This window comes from Bos indicus x Bos taurus, chromosome 4 (genome assembly GCF_003369695.1).
Source record: "Bos indicus x Bos taurus breed Angus x Brahman F1 hybrid chromosome 4, Bos_hybrid_MaternalHap_v2.0, whole genome shotgun sequence".
NCBI classification, from domain to species: Eukaryota; Metazoa; Chordata; class Mammalia; order Artiodactyla; family Bovidae; genus Bos; species Bos indicus x Bos taurus.
Genome location: NC_040079.1, coordinates 75,437,521 through 75,457,534, shown reverse-complemented (window position 1 = coordinate 75,457,534; position 20,014 = coordinate 75,437,521). Strand labels below are relative to the sequence as shown.

At 38.6% G+C, this 20,014-nt stretch overlaps 2 protein-coding genes across 3 annotated transcripts in view; one reads left to right on the top strand and one right to left on the bottom strand.

Annotated features, from left to right (window-relative positions):
• LRRC17 (leucine rich repeat containing 17) overlaps positions 1–1,525 on the top strand; it is a 38,858-nt gene extending 37,333 nt beyond the window's left edge. For both annotated transcript variants that reach the window (XM_027539751.1, XM_027539750.1), the window contains exon 4: positions 779–1,525. In XM_027539751.1, coding sequence (XP_027395552.1) covers positions 779–1,176 — 398 coding nt within the window. In that variant the 3' untranslated portion in view covers positions 1,177–1,525. The remainder of the gene's footprint in view (positions 1–778) is intronic.
• FBXL13 (F-box and leucine rich repeat protein 13) overlaps positions 1–20,014 on the bottom strand; it is a 217,273-nt gene that overhangs the window by 131,502 nt on the left and 65,757 nt on the right. Inside the window, exons 8-9 of the mRNA XM_027539757.1 lie at positions 14,015–14,110; positions 11,174–11,306 (exon numbers count right to left, since the gene is read on the bottom strand). Coding sequence (XP_027395558.1) covers positions 11,174–11,306; positions 14,015–14,110 — 229 coding nt within the window. The remainder of the gene's footprint in view (positions 1–11,173; positions 11,307–14,014; positions 14,111–20,014) is intronic.

Here is a 20,014-nt window from a genome sequence, read left to right as displayed (position 1 = left end):
AAGCATTAAATTGGAATGTGATGTATACAACAGGCAATCTGCAAAGAGATTGCAGAGGCAGAAAGAAATCTCACCCTTTATATAGCCAAGCATATACAACCTAGCATATGTGTGTTTTCAGAATACATGTTTGATCCCTGGGTAGGGAAGAGCCAACCCAGAGAAGGGAAAAGCTACCCACTCCAGTATTCTGGCCTGGAGAATTCCAGGGACTATACAGTCCATGGGGTCTCAAAGAGTTGGACATGACTGAGTGACTTTCACTTTCACTTTCACTTTCAGTCCTTAAGTAAGAAGACTTGACAACACCATTTGCCAAACATAGTTCATTCTAAAAGCTTACCGAGCAATTGGAGTGGCCATCTGTGTTAGCTAACTGGCTTTATCAAGAAGAAAACAAACTTCTGTCTTTATGACAAGAGATAATTTTGCGCCTTAAAGGCTTCTACCCTCCCACAGTAACTGGGAGGCAGGAGTGTTTCTTCCCTTGATGTTTCCATTTCAAAGAGATTGTTCCCAGGTTTTTAAGCAGGATGTTCCTCAGAGAGCTGAGAAAGACCTCTTTAGTCTTCTAAAGGATGTGTATACATTTCAAAAAAGAAGAGAAAGTACTTGGAAGTTTTCTAAAGTAAGAACTCTGAGAAAAAGGAGGTTAAGGAAAATCTTTTCCTTTATTTTCAACAGCGAGAATTGTCTCTTACTTTTAAATTTGTCCTTATAATATACAGTGCACTTAACCTAATTACTCACTGGTTTAATAAATATTTTCCGTTTCTAGCTGCTTTTTTAGGACTCACACATTTAGAAGAGTTAGATTTATCAAACAACAGTCTGCAAAACTTTGACTATGGTGTATTAGAAGACTTGTATTTTTTGAAACTCTTGTGGCTCAGAGAGAACCCTTGGAGATGTGATTACAACATCCACTACCTCTACTACTGGTTAAAGCATCACTACAACGTGCATTATAATGGCCTGGAATGCAAAATGCCTGAAGAATACAAAGGGTGGTTTGTAGGAAAGTATGTTCGGAGTTACTATGAAGAATGCCCCAAAGACAAATTACCAGCATACCCTGAAACATTTGACCAGGATATGGAAGATGATGAATGGGAAAAAATACATAAGGATCATACAGCAAAGAAGCAAAGTGTAAGAATCACTATTGTGGGATAACAGAATTGTTCTTGTTCCAACTAGTTTTGCCTTTGCTATACTGGTGTTGGAAAACCGCATGTTTACATTTTGATTAACTGTATTACTTATTTATGCAGGATTATCCAACTAAAGGAAGGTTCCCTTGATTACTATTGTTGTGACAATATAGTAATCAGAGGAATACTCTTATCCTGCTTGCCTGCCTGTTTGCCGAACAGCTTTCGATGATGATCCCACACTGGTAACCTGCAGGAGTTGGGTCCTAATGATGGCATTAGATTTTCATAATGTCCTGTATAAATCTTTTTACTGCTTTTTGAAAATAAAAATTAAAAAAAAGCTTGGTTCATTTTCACATGCTTTTCAAGAGCTGTGTGCACATACCTAAAGATGATCAAATGAAGAGATACAAATGATTAGTAATAATAAAATCTTATTCTCTCCCCTCTACCCCCCCCGCCTTTTTTTCCAGTAAGTCAGCTTATGCACTGAATAAATTTCCATGTTTGATTCCTGTGCACTCCAAAATGAGGTCCTGGTAAACTCAAATTCTCCACTACTTTTCACTGATCCTTGCAAAAAAAAAAAAAAAATGTCCAGCTAAACCAGAAGAATTGTCACATGCAATAAGCCAAGAATCTGAGAATTATGTTAGAAATTGTTAGAAGACCGGACTCTGAGAAGCAGTTGTATGTGGTGTGAATCATGAGCCCTGAACAGGTATAAACACTAGTAAGTGTGGAAACAGCACTGGTGTTTTAACAGAATTTAGGCAATGGAGCCGCCTGTCAGTGGGAAGGATCTGAGCCCTTCATATGTGAAGGAGCATAAAACAGGATGAAATTAGGATTCAGGGTCAGGATTTGAGATGAAAAAGAAACAAAAAAGAAATTGATATCAGAAGCAACTGAGGGAGCAGGTGGTATGGAAGAGAAGCCCATGGGATTGCAGGTTAAAATTAGCTCACCTAGAAAAACAGATCACCGGAAAGAGAGGAAGTATTTGGAGACTAACCCCATCAGTTTGTATTTTGATAGTACTATTCTATTAGAAAAATAAAATGAAATATGTGCATATCATTAGAAATACAATTTTTTATGCAGATTTCCTTTTTCATACTGAGTTGAATATATTTTCATTTCTTATATCAAGGTATTCATACAAAGTTTAGCAACTGATCTTTGATACTTGCACAGATTTCCAAAGTATAGAAATGATAAATAACAGATAGTATTGAACATGTTTTTTTGGCTGTGCCATGTGGCTTATGGGATCTTAGTTCCCTGACCAGAGATTGAACCCCGGCCATGGCAACAAAAGTGCCCAGTCCGAACCCCTGGATCACCTGGGAATTCTGTTGAGCATTTCTGAAGCACCTACTAGAGCTCAGACACTGTGCTAAGAGCTTCACATGTTCTTTTTCTAATTCTTACAAGATCCTCCTGAGGTACATAATATTATCTGCCTTTTCTAGATGAGGAATCCGAGGCATCGAGTATGCCTCCTGAAACACCTTTCTCCTTTTTCTCCTGAAATACCTGTGAGGGCTGGAGACAATCTTTGGGTCAAGTCAGTTAAATCTGTACTAATATGTATAGGAAACCAAGAGAGTGGGGAACAGGAAGAATTGCTGGAGCTTGTGGCTTAGGAAATGACACAGCATTGTAAGGTTCTAACCTCTATGCCCTTTTTCCTATGGTTTGGGTCAGGGTGGAGACTTAAGAGACACTGGTTCTCAAAGCAAGTTCTCACATTCAACATGATAGGTTGAAGGCAGCTGTTAAATTTGAAGTGTTACCAGAGAGATATAATAAATTTACTTATTGTTGATGAGCACTTAGAGTGGAATATTAAAGAAAACATCCAAGATTTGATGGTGGAGAAAGCCCAGGTGGGACCATAGTAGGAGACAAAGGCACTCAATGGAGAGGTGAATGTTCTGGAAAGGAATAAGGATATTAAGTCTGATTCAAACAAAGGACCCAAATTACTCTCTGGTTTAGTTTTTGGAGGCTAGTTGGAAATTTTATTGGTTGAGTTTTATAGTCAGGATTATCCCCAGGGATCTATTTGGAAATAAAGCTCTGGAACACACTGTGATACAAACTGATCTGGATCATCCAAAAGTAAGTTGTTTAGAATCGCTACTATCCTCCATGGCCAAAATTTAAATATGTTTTTGAAAGTTTAAGATTGCTATTTTTATGTATCAGAGTTCATAGTTTCTCAGGGAAGCATTGCTGATCAATGATGGAATGAACAATTAGATACTTCCTTTCCTGCCAATTTCTTATCATTTCTTATCATTTAATAACTTGTCTTTGCAACTTCCTTCTCTTCAATAGGCGATGAAATTCAGGAGTTTTTTAAAAGTATATTTTATAGTAGTCAAAAATAATACAATCCTGAGATCTCCATATTTGAACACATATGTTTAAATATCACCTGAATTTTTATTCAAATACCCAAGTGTTTGTTTTTTTAACTAGTTCTAAGATTCTTTGATTTTTTTCTTTTTGAAGTAAATAAGATTTACTACAAGCTAAGGTCTCCTGAGTCCTAAGTCTGAGTCAGTTCTGACCTAAATCTTGACTCTTTGAGAAAGATATTTAATATTAAACAGTGTGGATTAGTCATTTATTAAACTTTCCCTCTCCTGGAGTTTTCACCGTGGATCAATTAATACCCATTTCTGAGAAATCTGAATAAGGCTCCTGCTCTGACAAATAGAAGCAATTCAGTAATAAGAATCTACTTGGCTAAATTCTGTGAGATTTGGGGGCTTCTTTCTGCAGGAAGCAGAGTATTTGGTGAGTGGATGGGGAGATGTAATATGTATCAGTCAACAGTGTGACTAATCGGTATAAATGAGAGAATCAGTAATAATAACATGAATATGGTAGGCAAACTGGAAAATTACTTCATAAATTCTATTCCCCCCAAAATTAAGTATTTTATTCTATGAATTCTAGAAACATAAACATGCAACTTTGGGAGTATTTACAAGTCAAGTGTTTTCTGAACTGATCTCATCTTGCCAGTCATCGAGTCGGTGTAGAAAAACTGCAGTCAAGTGGAGCCTCTCATCCCTTATGAATCTGTTTTGCTCAGGTTCAAAAATGTAACTGCTGGACTTAAAAATCACTATGTGTATCCTTCCCAAATGTATGCTCAAGTGTTTCATCATATACTCTGCATCAGTTCAGTTCAGTGCTACATCACATACTCTGCATCAGTTTATTTCAGTCGCTCAGTCATGTCAGACTCTGCGACCCTACAGACTGTAGCATGCCAGGCCTCCCTACCATCACCAACTCCCGAAGTTTACTCAGACTCATGTCCATTGAGTCAGTGATGCCATCCAACCATCTCCTCCTCTGTTGTCCCCTTCTCCTCCCGCCTTCAATCTTTCCCAGCATCAGGGTCTTTTCAGATGAGTGAGCTCTTCGCATCAGGTGGCCAAAGTATTGGAGTTTCAGCTTCAGCATCAGGCCTTCCAGTGAATATTCAGGACTGATTTCCTTGAGGATGGACTGGTTCAATCTCCTTGCTATTGAAGGGACTCTCAAGAGTCTTCTCCAACACCACAATTCATAAGGATCAATTCTTTGGCACTCAGCTTTCTTTATAGTCCAACTCTCACATCCATACAGGACCACTGGAAAGACCATAGCTTTGACTAAATGGATCTTTGTTGGCAAAGTAATGTCTCTGCTTTTTAATAAGCTGTCTAGGTTGATCCTAGCTTTTCTTCCAAGGGAGCAAGCATCTTTTAATTTCATGGCTACAGTCACCATCTGCAGTGATTTTGAAGCCCCCAAAATAAAGTCTCTCACTGTTTCCACTGTTTCCCCATCTATTTCCCATGAAGTGATGGAACCGGATGCCATGATCTTCGTTTTCTGAATGTTGAATTTCAAGCCAACTTTTCATTCTCATCTTTCACTTTCATCAACAGACTCTTTAGTTCTCCTTTGCTTTCTGCCATAAGGGTGGTGTCATCTGCATATCTGAGGTTATTGATATTTCTCCCGACAATCTTGATTCCAGCTTGTGCTTCATCCAGCCCAGCATTTCTCATGATGTACTCTGCATGTAAATTAAATAAGCAGGGTGACAATATACAGCCTTGACATACTCCTTTCCCGATGTGGAACCAGTCTGTTGTTCCATGTCCAGTTCGAACTGTTGCTTCCTGACCTGCATATAGGTTTCTCAAGAGGCAGGTCAGGTGGTCTGGTATTCCCATCTCTTTCAGAATTTTCCACAGTTTATTGTGATCCACACAGTCAAAGGCTTTGGCATAGTTAATAAAGCAGAAGTAGATTTTTTTCTGGAACTCTTGTACTTTCTCAGTGATCCAGCAGATGTTGGCAATTTGATCTCTGGTTCCTCTGCCTTTTATAAATCCAGCTGAACATCTGGAAGTTCATGGTTCATGTACTGTTGAAGCCTGGCTTGGAGAATTTTGATCATCATTTTGCTAGTGTGTGAGATGAGTGCAATTGTGCGACAGTTTGAATATTCTTTGGCATTGTCTTCCTTTGGGATTGGAATGAAAACTGACCTTTTCCAGTCCTGTAGCCACTGCTGAGTTTACCAAATTTGCTGGCATATGGAGTGCAGCACTTTCACAGCATCATCTTTTAGGATTTGAAGTAGCTCAACTGGAATTCCATCACCTCCACTAGCTTTGTTCATAGTGATGCTTCCTAAGGCCCACTTGACTTCACATTCCAGGCTCTAGAGTCTGGCTCTAGGTGAGTGATCACGCCATCATGATTATCTGGGTTGTGAAGATCTTTTTTGTATAGTTCTTCTGTGTATTCTTGCCACCTCTTCTTAACATCTGTTTCTGTTAGGTCCATACCATTTCTGTCCTTTATTGTGCCCATCTTTTCATGAAATGTTCCCTTGGTATCTCTAATTTTCTTGAAGAGATCTTTAGTCTTTCCCATTCTATTGTTTTCCTCTATTTCTTTGCATTGATCACTGAGGAAGGCTTTCTTATCTCTCCGTGCTAGTCTTTGGAACTCTGCATTCAAATGGGTGTATCTTTCCTTTTCTCCTTTGCCTTTAGCTTCTCTCCTTTTCACAGCTGTTTGTAAGGCCTCCTCAGACAACCATTTTGCCTTTTGCATTTCTTTTTCTTGGGGATGATCTTGATCACTGCCTCCTATACAGTGTCACAAACCTCCATCCATAGTTCTTCAGGCACTCTGTCTATCAGATCTAATCCCTTGAATCTATTTGTCACTTCTACTGTATAATCTTAAGGGATTTGATTTAGGTCATACCTGAATGGTCTAGTGGTTTTCCCTACTTTCTTCAATTTAAGTCTGAATTTGGCAATAAGGAGTTCATGATCTGAGCCACAGTCAGCTCCCAGTCTTGTTTTTGCTGACTGTATAGAGCTTCTCCATCTTTGGCTACAAAGAATATAATCAATCTGATTTCAATATTGACCATCTGGTGATGTCCATGTGTAGAGTCATCTCTTGTGTTGTTGGAAGAGGGTGTTTGCTGTTTACAAGTCAAGCATTTCCTGAACTGATCTCATCTTGCCAGTCATCGAGTCTGTGTAGAAAAACTGCAGTCAAGTGGAGCCTTTCATCCCTTATGAATCTGTTTTGCTCAGGTTCAAAAATGCAACTGTTGGACTTAAAAATCACTATGTGTATACTTCCCAAATGTATGCTCAAGTGTTTCATCATATACTCTGGCTGCTGCTGCTGCTGCTGCTAAGTCACTTCAGTCGTGTCCAACTCTGCGACCCCATAGACGGCAGCCCACCAGGCTCCACTTGTCCCTGGGATTCTCCAGGTAAGAACACTGGAGTGGGTTGCCATTTCCTTCTCCAGTATACTCTGGCTACCTATCATAATATTTTAACAGGCATTTCCCAGCCTTGCTCTCATCTGTCTTTTAAACATTTAAAATAATATGTTAAAGTTAATTTTCTTCTAAAGTTTTTTGTAGATAAGGATTACAAATACAAGTCGTGTGGCTACTCAGCCAAACAGCCTAAAATATCAGCCAGTATTTATCTTCAATCTAACAAAAAGTGAGAAAGTCAAACTTCTTACCAGAAATGTGTATAACTTTAGGCACATCAATAAATCAACTGACCTTAGCTGGGGGGAAAAAAAAAAACTGGAAAAGCTGAAACATCTCTGAGATTAATTTTTTAATCTTTGATAGACTCAAGGTTGTTTAAATGAACAGTGGTTTTATTAAATAAGCTATGGCAACCAGACACCCCCGTAAGGCCTGCTGCCAGCAGCCCTGGGAACTGGCCCCATCCTTCAGCTGGTGACCAGCCCCAAGACCTGCCAGGCCTCACAGCCAACTCAGTGGTCCAATAACCACTGAAAAAGGCAGGGTCTTTCCACCAAACACACCAGGGGCCAGCCATGTCTACCAGACTGCCCACTGTTGTTGGCCCTGCCACAACAGAAGGACCCTTGCAGCCTGCATTGAGGACAGCCCTAGAGCATTTAACTCTGATAACCAATGGGGAGTGTGCTGCTCAGCTCCATAGGACATATCCTATATAAGACTACTCTTCCATGGTTGGTAAGTTTTTTACATTTCCTAAACACATAGAAATAAGAACAGAGAATTAGGCTTAATGAGATAACAGAGAAATATGTTCCAAATGAAGTAACAAGGCAAAACTCCAGAAGAACTAAGAAAAATAGAAATAAACAATCTATGCAATAAAGAATTTGAGGTAGTGATCATAGAAGTGCTCAATTAATTGGGAGAAGAATGAATGAATGCAGTGAGAAGTTTAACAAAGAGTTAGAAAAAATCTGAGGAATATCATAACTGAAATAAAAATATACTAGGAGAAATCAACAGTAGATGAGATGATACAGAGGAACAGAACTGGAAGAACAGTGGAATCACCCAATCTGAAGAGAAAAAATTTCTTTAAAATAAGGATACTTTAAGAGACTCCTGGAAAAATATCAAGTGTACTAACATTGGGCTTCCCAGGTGGTACTAGTGGTAAAGAACCCACTTGCCAACGCAGGTAGATGTAAGAGATATGGGTTCAGTCCCTGGGTTGGGTAGATCCCCTGGAGGAGGCGCAGCAACCCACTCCAGTATTCTCCAGTATTCTTGCCTGGAGAATCCATGGACAGAGGAGCCGGTCAGGCTGCTGTCCATAGCGTTGCACAGTCAGTCATGACTGAAGCAACTTAGCACACCTGCGTGTACTAGCATTTGCATTATAAGAAGAAGAGAGGAAAGGGCAAAAAACTGGAAGACATGATAGCTGAAAACTTCCCTAACCCGGGAAAAGAAACAAATATTCAGGTCCAGAAAGGACCAAGAGTCCCAAACAAGATGAACTCAGAGGTCCATACCAAGACACACTATAATTAAAATAGCAAAAATTTCAAAAGAAAATCTTAAAAGCAGCTAGGGAAAAGCAACAAGGGAACTGATATCAGCTGACTTTTCAGCAGAAACTCTGCATGCCAGAAGGGAGTAGCATGATATTATTTAAGTGATAAAGGGAAAAACAATACTCCACAAGGCTACCACTCTGATTCAAAGAAAAGACCAAGAGTTTTAAAGAGGAGCAAGAGCTGAAAGTAACCGGATTTACAAGAAATGTTAAAGGGACTTCACTAAGTCGAAAAGAAAAGGCCACAACTAGAAATATGAAAATTACAAAAGGAAAAAACATCATTGGTAAAGGCAGGTATCAAAGGCAGTAAAGGTAGAATATCAACCGCTTATAAAACTAGTAGGAAGGTTAAAAGACAAAAGTAGTAAAATCATCTATATCAACAATAAGCAGTTAAGAGATACACAAAACAAAAAGGTATGAACTGTGAGGTCAAAAACAGTAAACTTGAAGGGGAGTAAAAATGCATTCAAACTTAAAAGAATAGCAACTTAAAATAATCAAATATGTATAAAGACTTCTCTACATAAACTTCATAATAACCACAAAACAAAAATGTAAAACAGGTGTACACACACACAAAAAGCGGAAATAAATCCAAGCAAACACCAAATCACAAAGAAAAGAGAACAAAAGAAGAAAAAGTAATAAACTGGTTTAAGATGGCAGACTAAGTACCTGTTTCAATTTTCCTTTCCTACCCAAATTACCAGAAACAAATTTTTCTAATCTATCATGTCCTTGGAAAACAACAAGGATGGTCTTGGTGGGTCAGAAATTAATAGTTCCTAAAAATCCAAATGCAAACATTACCAGATTGAATGAAGAACATTCAGAAGATGGCTGCTGTAAAAGATGGAACAGCATTATGTCTTTGTAAAGGATGTGTCCCAGAAATTAGAATATATAGTAATATTAACACCATTCTCATTAAAAATATGAGAAAAGGATTAAAGAACAAGACAAGATAGCTGCATATCCTTGCTACCAGAAAAAGAAGTAGAAGATATAAGAATAGGAATGAATGGAAATATTTCCAGGTGATATGATAGTCTACCTAGAATACCAAAAGAATCAACTGACAAACTATTAAAACTAGGAAGGCAGTTTAATATATGATCAGATAAAATGACATTATATATAAAACCATCACTTTCTGCAGCACCAGCAATAACCAATCAGAATAACTCCATTTTGTATTTTTCTTTTTTCAATTAAAAAAATTCAGATAACTGTTGAAAGCCCTTGTGAACCTCTTCCCCATTTCATTCAACTCTCTCCATCTCAGAGGTAACCACTATTTTGCATTTGGAGTTTTTCATTCACATGCATGCTGTTTATATTTTGCTGTCTGTGTGTGTGTGTGTGTGTGTACACAAGTGACCTTAAATATTTAATATTGAAATCATTTCAAAATATGAAGTATATAGAATTATTTTACACATTGAAAACTTGTATACAAATGGTATTAGATTATATATATATATTATTCTACAACTTGCTTTCACCCATTAATATCTATATCATTCATATTGATATTTTGAAATCTATTTTTTCTCTCATTTCCAGAACTATATATATGGAAACTTAGAAATGTACCTCAAAGGATATATGTTTTAATGCAATGGGCTGAATGTTTGTCCCCCAGAATTCATATGTTGGAATCCTCACCCCCAATGTAATTCTATTAGGAGGTTGGGCCTTTGGGACATAATTAAGATGGAATTCTCATAAATAGGATTAATGCCCTTATACAGGGGATTCCAGAGAGCTCTCTCCTGCTCTCTACCATATGTGGATACAGGAAGAATACACAAGTCAACAACCAGAAAAAGGCCCTCACTAGACCCCAATCAAGACTAGGCACCCTGGTCTTAGACTTCCAGGCTTTAGAACTATGAGAAATAAGTTTCTGTTTATAAGCCACCCAGCCAAAACAGAACTTTATTATAGCAGCCTGAACTAAGACAGTTAAACACAAAGTTTACAAAGCAAGTTAGAAAACTTGGAAATAATCTTAGTGTCCATCAGTACGAAGAAAGTTAAATAACTATGGTATAGCCATAGTATGGTATTCCCTAAAACCAGGGAAATGATTTTAAGTACTTAAAAATAATTTAGTAGTTCTATATGTACTGACATGAAAAGATTTTCAGGATATAAAAGAAAATATAAAACAATATTATCCCTTTAATGTTAAAAATTAAAAGTGTGTATTTTTAATCATAAATACTTAAATGTATTTTAGAAAAACAGAAAAAGTGATAGTGTTGAGTACCACTGGGTAAGTGAATGGGTTTGAGAGAGATGAAAGTAGATTTTTTCCTCTACTGTCTATTATTATTTCTTTAGTGAGAATATGTCCTTATATTGTGGATAAATTGATGATATATAGATACACAAATGCTAAACAAAAAAATCAATAAGAATGACCAGAGGACCAGGTCTCAGGGCATACAATCTGGAAAGAGCTGACTGTATTATGGGACTTTTAAATAGTTTTAATAGGCATTCTCATGGCCTAAGACTGTAACTGAAGTTTCCATTTTAAAATACATGGAAGCAAGACAAACAGTTAACAAACATACTTACTGACAGATCTCAAAGTTTTCAATCGGAGAGCACAACCACGAAAATTCAAGCGCAGCACATTTAGACGCCACCTTTGCAAAATAGACACTATATATTTATCTGTGATTATATTTTTTACTGCAGAAAAATCAATCTAAAAAGGATAAACAAAAATGTTAAGAAATGAGAAAGATCTTTGGCATGTGAAATTTTAAAATATTTTTAAAGCATCAAAGAACTAAAATTTCTTTATCTCATCACTCTTTTCTGTTTGTTAGGGGTTTTGTGATCATTCCCAGGTTTAATTACAGATTCCATATGTCCAGTCCAGGTTGACAGCTGAGAAGGCAGGCATCTCACATCCACCTCCCAACAAGAGTCAATTGTTGTGGAGTGCCTGGATGCTCACCCCCATCATTCCAGGTGAGCCCCAAGGCTTCCCCCTACTTCAAGGTTAACGGACCCTTCTTCATTCATCACTAATGTGTGCCTGCTTCTTTGTTCATGAGAACAAACTATACATTGAGTGCTTGACTATGGAAAGACAATATACTCTGTGGATTATAATGGCTTTTCCATAACTCTTAAGTTTGTGGGGGTAGTTCTAGAGATAAGGAAAGATGATCTGAGTGCAGTGTATAAAACTGAAAGGCACAGAATTTTATGTAACCTCTGGATGGCCAGGGCTGGTGGATGAACAACAACATCGTATTTTTTTATTGAAGTATATTTGATAACAATAACATAGTGCTAATACTACCTTTCAGCTAAAAGGTTAAGTGTACTGAACATCCTATTTCTTATTGCTTTCTGAACAAAGTTATTCTTCATGCTAAAATGTTTATTACAGTTGTGTCACACTTGAGCACCCACAAATAAAGACAGAAATAATTGCAAATGAAGGGCAACAGATAATTGTGGAAAGAGAAATTTGCTGAGCATAAACTAGCTTCCTACTCTGGCTTTGCTCTTCGCTTCCATGTGCTCATATTTTCTCCATCTTTACCCAGTGAGGTCTCTGGGCAGGAGTGCTAGCTTTTTCTGCCAGTCTTCTGTAAGATTTGTCCTGATTTAATATGGTACATATTCCTTCTTTCCAAGACCATTTGGATTCAGTTTATTTCTTCTTTACGGGTTTTCCAAAGGAAAAAGTGACACCCCCTAATCTGTCACATAAGTAAGAGATTTATTATTTTAAATCAGTGGTTCTTACTGTGGTCCAGGGACAAGCAGCATCAGCATCACCCAAGAACTCATTGGAAATGCAAATTCTCAAGCCCTTCCTCAGAAGTACTGAGTCAGAAACCCTGGGGGTGGCAACCAGCAATCTAACAATCCCTTCCAATGATTCTGATGCATTCTAAAGTTTAAGAATCCCTGCCTTCAACTAAAAATTACATCTAAGACAAGAATACTAAATTTGGTAGCTAAGAGGTTTTAATTAAGACAAGCACATTTTTTAAATTACCATTGCTGCATAAGGTAAGAGTAGAACACTATGGTCAAGAATGGAATGGTGCTCTGATGGGAGGTAAAGATGCTGTGTGGATTATGGAGCTAGATTCCTTGTACCTTGCCAACTCCTCTTGGGTTCTTTGTCAAAGTTTCTGCAGAATGATCCCAATCACCTATTCATAGGTCAGTCTGAGCACAAGATACCATTAGCCCTCCAATCAGTAACAATTAAGGAGGGGTGGTAAAGTCAGCTATTGACTGGACATAGGCAACAAGGAAAATGTTGCCACTCCAACATTTGTTGATGGCATAAATGATCACAGTTATTAAGATTAAAGCAGTCATCCAAGAAAAAGAAAAGAAAGGTCATCAAGGATAATACATGCTTATTTTTATCATTGGCTAAGACGTACCACCCAATGTTTCTTTGGAATGAAAAATAAAGCATGTTCTACTTTATGGGAATAGTACAAATATAGTGCAATGACAAGAATAATACAAGAGGCATGAGCCTAGGAGTCCACATTAGAAAATGCCTGAGTATATATATGTCTGCTGCTGCTGCTGCTAAGTCGCTTCAGTCGTGTCCGACTCTGTGTGATCCCATAGACAGCAGCCCACCAGGCTCCGCCGTCCCTGGGATCCTCCGGGCAAGAACACTGGAGTGGGTTGCCATTTCCTTCTCCAATGCATGAAAGTGAAAAGTGAAAGTGAAGTCGCTCAGTCGTGTCCGACTCTTAGCGACCCCATGGACTGAAGCCCACCAGGCTCCTCCGTCCATGGGATTTTCCAGGAAAGAGTACTGGAGTGGGGTGCCATCGCCTTCTCCAATATATATATATGTCTACATGCATGCAAACACACCAAGAAATATCAAACAAGCTTTGTTTACATGTTGTCTATTTTAGCCGGATTTCAGGCTCAGTAGTTTTTTTTTCTTCCCTTTTACTCCATATTTTGTGCTGCTTTGTTGTGTGTGTGTGTGTGTGTGTTTTTTAAACTAAGAACAATAGCTAATATTTATTGAGTGCTGCCCACATGCCAGACTCTACAATAAGCACCTTTCTTGCATTTTGCTTAGTCTATCTCTGGAGCTCCTTGAGTAAGGCAATGTTAAACCTAACTCAGATATAATAGAGCTTTATTTCAATCCAAAAAATAATATTCGATTTATTTCTACTATTTAAATTAGAAAATACTTCTATCAAATCTCTTCAAATACCATTTTTCCTCTTTTCCTTCAGGCTGTGCCTGGATGAAAGTGAAACAAGTGTACCTCCTTTTTGTGATCCCATGTTGTGGAGCAGGGAAGAAGGGGGTCCCCATTACTGCTATAAGGTGGCCTATAGCAGTCTGTTCTCCTTTAAGAACTAGAATAAAGACATACTTCAGGTAGTGTCTACTTACACCATTCCACAATGAGCCCATTTGTGTCATCAACAACCAGGAGCGATTCACTTGACCACATATTACCAAATCTCTTAAACTGAGGTAGGAGAAAATCTAAACACAGAGAAAAATAATACACAATTTTGAAAAACATATGAATTTTGATCTAACTCTTGCATTTTCCATTTGTGTGTGTGTTAACAAGGATAATGCAATCCATATATTGTGGTAGCAGGGGTTTATGTGCTTGCATTTTATCTAAAGATAGAAATTTCATCTAGAGTTCTAGAACTTATCTGATGATGCCTTTGATATAGTGTGATCAAACTGATAGTTGCAGAAGGATGGTGAAGAAGATAGGTAGCTTTATTTTATTTTCTGAATGAAAGTAGCATCCTGCTAGAAAGTGAATGATTTCCCTAAATGAAGGCATTCAATAATCACTTGCTGAAATGAACTGGGTTCTTTTTAAAGTTACAGGATTCCTGGGAATATACTTAAAATGTATGTTGTAGTGAGTTGATATATGTATACATTGTGAAAGGATTCCTCCATCTAGTTAAACACATCCAGCACTCACATATTTATCTTTATTTTAATTAATTCATTTTTATGAGAACATTTAAGTTCTATTCTGTTAGCAAATTTCAATTTTACAACACAGTGTTATCAGCCATAGTCACCATGTATCACTTTAGGTTCTCAGACCTTATTCATATTATAGCTAAATGTTTACACCCTTTCTCCAAACTATGAGTTACATAGCAGAAGAAACCCAGCTGATGCAAGAAATAGCAAACTGTAAGATTATGTAAGATAAAATTACACAGGTAAGGCACAGAGGTAGAAAGAGATGAAAAATATGAAGGAAGTTAAGAGTACATTATATAACATAAAAAGGTTATAGATAACATTATACAATATTCTATACAGACCCTTATAGAATTTCCAGAAGAAAGGAAGAGAGCAAATGGAAATCAAGGCAAAACTCAAAAATATTATAAATAAAAATGCTTTAGAATGATGAAAAGCAACAATTCTCAGATTTAAGAAGCACAAGAAATCCCAAACAGGATACTTATTCCATGGCTTTGTAGTGAAATTACAAAAGGCCATAAGCAAAGGAAAACCTTAAGTGCAACCAGAGACAGATTATCTGCAAAAGACTGTCACTTAGTCTCAGAAAGCCAAAGTCAGCAGAAAATACTTATCAATCTCAGATACCACATGTAAGTAAATCACAACGCAAGGATGAGTAGTAAGTAGACACCCTACGACAAAGATTGAGAGAGTTTGCCTCCAGTGGGCCCATCACAAAAGAACTTGTAAATGATGTTTATGTAAGAAGAGAGGAGTGAGATGAAACAGTAATGAGGGGCAAACAAACTAATAAGGATAGGAGTAAACCCAATAACCTTATAAAAGCATATCATGATGATGACTAATGTGGGGGGTACAAAAAGCAAGGGACAAAACCACTAGAAAATACTAATATTCTAAGACTGGAGAGAGTAATCAGAGTTAAAATGTTCTAAATTTTGGTAATTATTCAGGAAGAAAGTTTAGATATTCATTTACTTTAAGCTTTATTAAGGTAAATGTGCACGTTAAAAATATTTAAGTGAAACCATTGAAATAGAAGAAATAGAATGGATATCTTCTAAAATATAAAAATGGGGGATGGGAATAGCTTTTTAAATTCAACAAATTAAGTCAGGAAAGGACAAAACAAGGAAGCACATAAAAAAAACAAATAGTATAAAATGAAATGAAAAACTGAATCTAAGTAAATCTAGTAATAATAAATTTAACAAAATTCACTGGTGGGAATGGAGAAGAAAATGGCAACCAACTCCAGTATTCTTGCCTAGAGAATTCCATGGACAGAGGAACCTGGTAGGCTGCTGCCCATGGGATCGTACAGAGTCGGATGTGACTGAAGTGACTTAGCATGCATGCATGCCTTGGAGAAGGAAATGGCAACCCACTCCAGTATTCTTGCCTGGAGAATCCCAGGGACAGAGGAGCCTGGTGGGCTCCTGTCCATGGGGTCGCACAGAGTCGGACACGGCTGGAGTGGTTTAGCAGCAGCAGCAGCAGCAGCAGCAGGACCGGTGGGAAGACAAAGATTATCCCTAATAATGTTTTTGCTTTTAAGTTTTTCCTTCTTATATTAACACAGCTATCAAAAATCTCCTTTCAGTTTTGTTCATCTTGTTCAGCATTGTACTTTAGGTGGATTTTTAAAGTTTATCTGATAAAGAAGGTCACTACATTATAATTAAAGTAATTCTAACAATCTACTAAAGATATATAACAATTCTAAATGTGTAAGCATCTGAAAAGCCACAAGGATACAAGGAGAAATTGACAAATCCACAATCATGATGAAAGGTTATATCAGAACTCTCAATTGTTGATAAATCATTCTGAGGAAATAATCTTTCCTGGATTCCTCAGTGCTCCTGCAAAAAACTCTAGTCTCCAGAGACACAGAAATCTGTATGAAATAAAGGTAATATTTTATCTTTACTTCCTCTATAAACACTTTACTTTTATGTGAACTACAGAGATTAGATCTGTAGCTATCTGTTTAGTTAATTCTCTGATCCAAAAGGATGATAAAAATTTTATTTTCTCCCCGAGAACGTCAAATGGGTATAATCCAGCCTACTTTCCTAGGTCAAGCTCCCAAAATGTCAGGAAGATCCTTACTAATTTACATTCAAGGAGATATGGGTCCCAGGACCTTGGGAACATCTCTATGTCATAAAAATCAAGAGATACTGATTTTTATCTGGCCCTTGGAGAGATGTATTTAAGCCTGCCTCCCTGATAGGTCAGTTGGTAAAGAATCTGCCTGCAATGCAAGAGATCCCAGTTCAATACCTGGGTTGGGAATATCTGCTGGAGAAGGGATAGGCTACCCACTCTAGTATTCCTGGGCTTCCCTTGTGGCTCAACTGGTAAAGAATCCACCTGCAATGCAGGAGACCTGGGTTGGGAAGATCCCCTGCAGAAGGGAAAGGCTACCATTCCAATATTCTGTCCTGGAGAATTCCATGGACTATATAGTCCATGGGGTCACAAAGAGTCTGACACGACTGAACAACTTTCATTAACTAACTCCCTCTTTCATTTATAAGGACGTTGTTACTACATTGGATCCACCCAGATAAGCAAGGATAATCTCACCATCTCAAATTCTTTAACTTACTCACATCTGCTAAGACTCTTGCCTTGTATTCATAGGTTCTGAGGATTTGGTGGGGTACAGGGGTGGGGTGGGGGAGCAATTATTATTCTGCCTATCATACTATGTAAGGAAATGAAGGTGAAAGTGAATTTCCCCTAAAGTCAGGAACACGACAAGGGTGCCCACTCTCACCACTACTATTCAACATAGTTTTGGAAGTTTTAGTCACAGCAATCAGAAAAGAAAAAGAAATAAAAGGAATCCAGATTGGAAAAGATGTAAAACTCTCACTGTTTGCAGATGACATGATCCTCTACATAGAAAACCCTAAAGACACCACCAGGAAATTACTAGAGCTAATTAATAAATATAGTAAAGTGTCAGGATATAAAATTAATATACAGAAAAACCTTGCATTCCTATACACTAACAATGAGAAAACAGAGAAATTAAGGAAACAATCCCATTCACCATTGTGACGAAAAGAATAAAATACTTAGGAATAATTTACCTAAAAAAACAAAAGACGTATATATAGAAAACTATAAAACACTGATGAAAGAAATCAAAGATGACACAAATAGATGGAGAAATATACCGTGTTCATGGGTCAGAAGAATCAATATAGTGAAAGTGAGTATACTACCCAATGCAATCTATAGATACAATGCAATCCCTATCAAGCTACCAATGGTATTTTTCCCAGACGCAGGCAGCTGCGATGACCAGAGCACTAAGCATGGCCGAGAAGAGCTACCCCACGTTGGAGGTCAGGGGCAGAAGCTGGGAGGACCCGATTCCCAAAGGGCGGCGGCCAGGAGGAGTTACCCCACATCCGAGGTCAGAGGCAGCAGCCAAGAGTGCCAGGCTGCGACGGTGCAGGAACGGTCGAGAGGAGCTACCTCGTGTCCGAGGTCAGGGGCAGCAGCCGGGAGGAGCTACCCCACGCCCCTACGCCCAAGGCCAGGTGCCACGGCTGGGAGGAGCAACCCCACACCTGAGGCCAGGGGCGGCGGCCGGGAGGACCAACCCCACGTCCAAGGAGCCTTGGCTGCGCGGGCACAGGAGGGCCTAGAGGAGCTATCCCATGTTGAAGGTCAGGAAGGGAGGTGGTGAGGAGACACCCCTCGTCCAAGGTAAGGAGCAGCTGCTGTGCTTTGCTGGAGTAGCCGTGAAGAGATACCCAACGCCCAAGGTAAGAGAAACCCAAATAAGATGGTAGGCGTTGCAAGAGGGCATCAGAGGGCAGACATACTGAAACCATACTCACAGAAAACTAGTCAATCTAATCACACTAGGACCACAGCCTTGTCTAACTCAATGAAACTAAGCCATGCCTGTGGGGCAACCCAAGATGGGCAGGTCATGGTGGAGAGATCTGACAGAATGTGGTCCACTGGAGAAGGAAATGGCAAACCACTTCAGTATTCTTGCCTTGAGAACCCCATTGAACAGTATGAAAAGGCAAAATGATAGGATACTGAAAGAGGAACTCCCCAGGTCAGTAGGTGCCCAATATGCTACTGGAGATCAGTGGAGAAATAACTCCAGAAAGAATGAAGGGATGGAGCCAAAGCAAAAACAATACCCAGCTGTAGATGTGACTGGTGTAGAAGCAAGGTCTGATGCTGTAAGAGCAATACTGCATAGGAACCTGGAATGTCAGGTCCATGAATCAAGGCACATTGGAAGTGGTCAAACAAGAGATGGCAAGAGTGAATGTCGACATTCTAGGAATCAGAGAACTAAAATGGACTGGAATGGGTGAATTTAACTCAGATGACCATTATATCTACTACTGCGGGCAGGAATCCCTCAGAAGAAATGGAGTAGCCATCATGAACAACAAAAAGTCCGAAACGCAGTACTTGGATGCAATCTCAAAAACGACAGAATGATCTCTGTTCGTTTTCAAGGCAAACTATTCAATATCACAGTAATCCAAGTCTATGCCCCAACCATAACGTTGAAGAAGCTGAAGTTGAACGGTTCTATGAAGACCTACAAGACCTTTTAGAACTAACACCCAAAAAAGATGCCCTTTTCATTATAGGGGACTGGAATGCAAACGTAGGAAGTCAAGAAACACCTGAAGTAACAGGCAAATTTGGCCTTGGAATATGGAATGAAGCAGGACAAAGGCTAATAGAGTTTTGCCAAGAAAATGCACTGGTCATAGCAAACACCCTCTTCCAACAACACAAGAGAAGACTCTACACATGGACATCACCAGATGGTCAAAACTGAAATCAGATTGATTATATTCTTTGCAGCTAAAGATGGAGAAGCTCTATACAGTCAGCAAAAACAAGACCAGGAGCTGACTGTGGCTCAGATCATGAACTCCTTATTGCCAAATTCAGACTGAAATTGAAGAAAGTAGGGAAAACCACTAGACCATACAGGTATGACCTAAATAAAATCCCTTATGATTATACATACAGTGGAAGTGAGAAATAGATTTAAGGGCCTAGATCTGATAGATACAGTGCCTGACCAACTATGGACTGAGGTACGTGACATTGTACAGGAGACAGGAATCAAGACCATCCCCATGGAAAAGAAATGCAAAAAAGCAAAATGGCTGTCTGGGGAGGCCTTACAAATAGCTGTGAAAAGAAGAGAAGCAAAAAGCAAAGGGGAAAAGGAAAGATATAAGCATCTGAATGCAGAGTTCCAAAGAATAGCCAGAAGAGATAAGAAAGCCTTCCTCAGCGATCAATGCAAAGAAATAGAGGAAAACAACAGAATGGGAAAGACTAGAGATCTCTTTAAGAAAATTAGAGATACCAAGGGAACATTTCATGCAAAGATGGGCTCGA